Source organism: Lycium ferocissimum, chromosome 8, assembly GCF_029784015.1.
Source record: "Lycium ferocissimum isolate CSIRO_LF1 chromosome 8, AGI_CSIRO_Lferr_CH_V1, whole genome shotgun sequence".
In the NCBI taxonomy this organism is placed as follows: domain Eukaryota; kingdom Viridiplantae; phylum Streptophyta; class Magnoliopsida; order Solanales; family Solanaceae; genus Lycium; species Lycium ferocissimum.
Window position 1 is genome coordinate 10,960,917 of NC_081349.1, and position 5,452 is coordinate 10,966,368.

Sequence of the window (5,452 nt, forward strand, 5' to 3'; positions counted from 1 at the left end):
GAAGTGTAATGGAGGCGAACCTAGAATCTAAAGTCGATGAGTTCAGAATGAGTGTGCTCTAAAAAATTTAAAATGTATATATTTTAATTTTTTTTGTTGCATATGTATATATAGTTCAAGCCGAAGGCAATGAGTTCAATTGAACCCACAAAATCTGCCTAAGGTCCACCTCTTTTAATCTATGTTTGTCACTCTAGCAGAATAACATTGAATCACAAGGTTAAACTGAACAGAGCAAATGAGTACTTGTAATCAACCTTAACGAATTGTATCAACTATTTACTGCTTGTGGCCAAGAGCCAACAAATTCTTAGGAGGTTAAACTTGTGCAGATCCTAAAAACCTAAGCTTATTCACAATCATTTGTTTGTATTTACAGATGGAAATGTAAACAGCAGATATTAACGCACGATGAGGTTAATGAGAATGATAAACTACCAACGCATAAATATGTGAAAGAGCAGGAATAATCTATGTTTAACCGAGATCAATGTCAACCCGCTCCGGGATTGCCCTTTCGTTTTGGTTGGCACTGAGCTCCACGCCTAGCTGTCCTTTATCACCCGCGCCAAATGCATAAAGCTTACCAGATTCAGTCAATGCAAATGTATGAGCATTCCAGTATATCGAATTAGTGAGACTTATCTGCACCACTCTTTCATTCAGCTGCTTCAATGATGTTACAACCTCGGGGAATAGAACATTGGAATGCCTGTTACCCTGAAATTCGCAAGGGTCATTTTGTAAACGAAGAGTTAGAGGAACTCAACCTTATCGGAACAGATTAAAAAGAAAAGGACAACTTTTAACATTTTCACTTGATATCCAACCGGATCACTGTTCAGGTGGCCACTCTATGTGTATACAAGATATTTACCGGGGCAGAGCTATGAGTGTTGTCTACGGGTTCGGTCGAACACAATAGCTTTGGTAAAACTCTGTATTTGTCTTAAAAGTCCATCGAATATGTATAGATTATAAATTTAGAAGCCAGTAACTTAAAAAGATTAGAATCTAGAACCCATAAATTTCAAATCCTGGCTCCGTCTCAGAATTTTCAATGTTCTCTTATAACTAGTCAATCCAAATCCCATGCACCCGAACACAAGAAAAATACTTGAGATGGAAGAGAAAAGAGAAAAAGGTAAAAGAATTCCCCAAACAGATAAAAGGCAGGAGGAATGGACTCAAACCAAGAATTACCAATGCAATAAGTTGGTTGGACAAATAATGTAGGAGAGTAGACTTCTAAAACAATACGAGAAACCAAATTTATGAGAAGGGCAAACCTGTGCTTCAGCGGCAGCAGTATTATGTCCTAGACTAGATGATTCTCCACAACCAAATGAATAAACATTTCCGTCATCAGAAACCACAAAGGTTGTATAATCCCCTGTGGCAACATAAACAGCTTTTACGTTGCTTAGTGCTTCGACTACCTTAGGAGCTGATTCACAATCTTCGTTGCCGTGACCCAAGCACCCATAACGGCCCCAACCCCATGTACAAACCCTTCCATCCTTCCCTACAACTGCAGCATGCCAAGCCCCAGCTGCAACAACTGCTGGTTGAAGATTCAAAGTCTGAAATTGTTCAATTAACCTTGGGACTTTTTCATCAGTTCGAGTTCCATGACCAAGTTTTCCACCCAATCCACAACCAACAGAATACACAGACCTGATGTTATTCAAAAGAAGATGTCAACGAAAATAGTTAGGAGAATCATTTATTGATATGATGCTAAAGGAGAAAAAAATCAGTAATCGCTCGCTAGGTTAGCACATTTGAGTTATCAACATGCTTATATCAACGGTAATTTGGTACATGAAGTGACTTATAGCCTGTTTGGACAAGCTTCTTGGAAACCAAAACTGCTTACTTTTTTGAAAAATAAGTGCTTTTGAGTAGTAGCGGAAGCTAAAAAAGTTGTTTTTCCGGGAAGCACTTTTGAAACATTGGCCAAGCACAAAGTACTACTCTAATTGGCAAAAGTGTGTTTCAAATTAATTAGCTAAACACAAACTGCTATTCTCGAAGCATTTTTCAAAATAGCTTGGCCAAACGGGTTACTATTCTAAAGACAATGAAACAGTTTCTAAAAGATGAAGTAGGAACTTACATGCCACTAGGTTGACAAGCCAGAGCAAGAAGGTAGCAATATCCTGCTGCAATTTGCACCACCGGAATATTCTCTAATGCACCTAATAATGCACGGGGTTCCATATCAGCTTGCTCAGTTTGATGACCAAGTTTAGTTTCATTTCCCCAAGAGAATGTATAAACCTTTCCTTCTCTTGATAATACGGCAGTGAAGAAATTCCCAATCGCAGCTTGTACAACAAAGACATCTTTTAAAGATTCTACCAGCTGAGGAGTAGTCACTACTTTATTTCCTTGGACACCGTACTCAGCTTCGCCAAACGAATCTTTGCCAAACGCATATACCTTCCCGGTTTCGCTAATCAGCATAGTCCTGCCAGCCCCTACAGCTGCCTGAATAATGCGAATACCCTGAAGTGATCTGGAAAACAGAAAGTTCGGATTAACTCCCTGCATTTCACTTGCCATACAACTTGAGGTAGATACAGAAAATTAACAACCTAATTGGGTTCGGCCGCCATTCCTCTTCCGTGGTTCCATTTCCAAGCTGCCCTGAGCTGTTCGACCCAAACGAGTATGCAACTCCTTTTGAACTCACGGCAACACTATGACCAGGGCCAGCTACCGCGTGCGATTTTTCCCGCCTGGAGCATGCTTCCCCAGCTAGTAGAAATCTTAGAACAAGCTTCCAGGAGCCCCCACATCTTTGCTTCAGATCTTCACATTGCTCCTGAGTCATTGGCTTAAATATAGCTCTTTTTCGGCACATATCAAGAGCTGCCAGCTCAGCTAAGGAGAGCTCATTATCGGGTTCAAAGTTTGCAGGCTGCCGAAAGAAGGAGCAGGTGGCCTGCAAGACACATTATATAAAAGGAAATCAGCAGCACCATCAATTCCAAGCCAAATTAATTATTTAACATGTACAACACCAAGTGTAATAAACACTTGCCTCTAGAGTTGCAAGGTCCTGGGGATCCAAATTACATCCGGTAAGCACATGAAGAACGATAGACGGGTTGGCTGACAACGGGAATTCGCCAGGTGTCGCATTCCCAAAGCAGTGCCGCACTTGTCTTTGAAACGTCGAGACAGGGGAGGTTACAATTGTAGCAATCGGTTGTTCAGCAATGTTATGGTATTGAACACTCGACGTTCCACTCATTGAGGCGTCCATGGGCACTGCTAGATTCTGCAGTGCCCAAATTAGGCAATGGGAGGATTTCTAAATCACTATAAAACCCCAACAAGGACATACATAGGAAACCAAATTACACTCACAGATAGAAAAGTTTCCATTTTTAGCAAGTACAAATGCAAGAATCTTATTGTCAAGAACTTTTACCTTAAATTAGAAGCTGATCACAAATTTTCAAGCCTCAGACCTACAAGCAATAAAAATCATCATCACTCAACAGTCAACATTAGATTGGTCAAATAAATTTTATCCCAGAAAAGAAAATTATAACTTAAGAAAAGAAAAGACTATGATCATATCATAAAAAGTCAAGAGGTACAGTAATTTACAAGCAACTCAAGGATTACAGATAAAGAAAGCTAGAGATAACTGTAACGTGAAGGATACCAAAATACCAATCTTTCAACAGAGGATATTCCACCCTTAAAAGAAAGAAACCCCACAAATAAATTGATCCCCACAAATAAATTGATGATCAAACACTTAACATGGGCAAAAAAAGGGTAAAAAGATCAATCTAACATAATAAAGTTTTGATCTTTATTATGCCAAAGACCATCAGATGATACTAACTACATGTTCAATTCATCATCCAAACCAATAGACAAGTGAGAATTATGTAATAACAACTATATGGGTATAACTCTCAGAGTCTGTACATTTTGATCATCATAAGATCCAAGAAACATAAAATTAGAAAGAAAAAAAATATTATTACATGACAAAGAGCCTCAAAGATTCCTCAAAAACCATGTGAATTTTTCAACCAAATCTATACAATTCTGATCAAACAAGATGAGGAACCAAGTGGTATATCAGATCAAAAGACTGATCAAGCCATCATCTGCTATTTTATTTTACTTTTGGATTACGATATAAGCAAGAAAATAGGTGATTTGATGGGATGTGTTTCTTGAAGAGTTTCAATTTTCAAGGAGAGAAAGAGAGAGACAAATTATACAAGTTTTTTTAATTTATTATTTAGCTAAAAAAAAGGGGGATAGTTGTGTGAGAAATATAAAGGTGGAACCGAAGGGAAGATGATGAGGTGTCTTTCAAGAGAAAAACCAAAGCTAGAGGCTTGGATGGCCTTTGCTTATATATATACTGACACCCACACATTGCATATCATCATCATTTGTGTACCCTCAAACAACTCAGATTGCTTTTTGCACGTCACCTTCTTGTTACCTTGTGGTAAGTTTGTTTTACTACAATACTTATGGATTGCTAATAGAATTTAAGTTTTAGGGTGATTCAATTATAAGTGACTTATAAGTTTCAAAATTAAAGAAAATGATTCTAAGGGTAAAAACTTATCCAAATACCGGTGTTTATATCAAATCAATGGATGGATAGCATGTGTTTAAATATATACCTCTATCACTTAATCATAATTATTAATGTATATATTCACTTTGTTAAATCAGCTAACCATGATAAATTGCATTGATTTGGTGTAAACATCGAGTGTGGATAAGTATTTACCGTGATTCATGTTTTCTTTAATATACCTAGGCCGTAAGGGCGACTCTTCAAAGTCTCCAGATTTTGTTATTTACACAAAGATAAAGATAGGATGGGTGAGATATCATCTTTACATTTAATTAAAGTTTATTTATTCAAATCCTACGGATGAGAAATTTTAGTAGCAAATATTTTTCTTATGTTGACTTGTATGCGGCACATATCCAAATTAATCAAATCAGTACATTTTAGATTTCGATTAATTAAATTGAAAAAGTAATTTATTTTTATTAATAGGAACAGATGTACTCTTAATACTTAACTTTTGGTACTCCTAATACTTCGATGAGCACATCATGGTTCTAGGTTTCAACAGATGACCCCACATCACCAATGTTCTAAGTTTTCAAATAGATACTAGATGATTTAACATTTTCATGTTGTGGCACCCCAGTTAGGAGAATCTCACATCGGCAAAACACAAGAGGGATTTTAGGTATATAAAGAAGCAGGTCTTACACCCTAGTGATCCGTTTTAAAGTTGTGCGGGTCTAGGCCCTGAGGGGACAACATCACAAATTGGTTGGGTTGTTACAGATTTTAGCAGAGTCACTTCTATGTCAACCTTGTCGATAATGGGTCAGAGTTCAACTGAGTTTAGACAAATCCCGGGTAGTCGGGACAAATCTA

At 37.6% G+C, this 5,452-nt stretch overlaps 1 protein-coding gene across 2 annotated transcripts; it reads right to left on the bottom strand.

Moving 5' to 3' along the window:
• Positions 1–226: 226 nt before the first annotated feature.
• On the bottom strand, positions 227–4,369 carry LOC132067220 (ultraviolet-B receptor UVR8). 2 transcript variants are annotated; one of them, XM_059460378.1, is made up of 7 exons: positions 4,014–4,369; positions 3,443–3,482; positions 3,050–3,289; positions 2,601–2,950; positions 2,120–2,521; positions 1,290–1,677; positions 227–720 (listed from the first exon to the last, which is right to left on the bottom strand). In XM_059460378.1, exons 3-7 carry the CDS (start codon positions 3,272–3,274, stop codon positions 478–480), a joined length of 1,608 nt encoding a protein of 535 aa, XP_059316361.1. In that variant the 5' UTR covers positions 3,275–3,289; positions 3,443–3,482; positions 4,014–4,369; the 3' UTR covers positions 227–477. The 2 variants fall into 2 exon arrangements, with proteins under 2 accessions (XP_059316361.1, XP_059316360.1); XM_059460377.1 differs by having other exon boundaries at positions 3,050–3,330.
• Between the last annotated feature and the right edge of the window lie 1,083 nt (positions 4,370–5,452).

Coding starts and splice junctions, on each gene's coding strand:
- LOC132067220 (XM_059460378.1), bottom strand. CDS start 3,274: ATGGACGCCTCAATGAGTGGAACGTCGAGTGTTCAATACCATAACATT. Junction 1,678..2,119: donor GCTTGTCAACCTAGTGGCAT/GTAAGTTCCTAC, acceptor GAATAACATCAG/GTCTGTGTATTCTGTTGGTT. Junction 721..1,289: donor CTGCTGCCGCTGAAGCACAG/GTTTGCCCTTCT, acceptor TGCGAATTTCAG/GGTAACAGGCATTCCAATGT.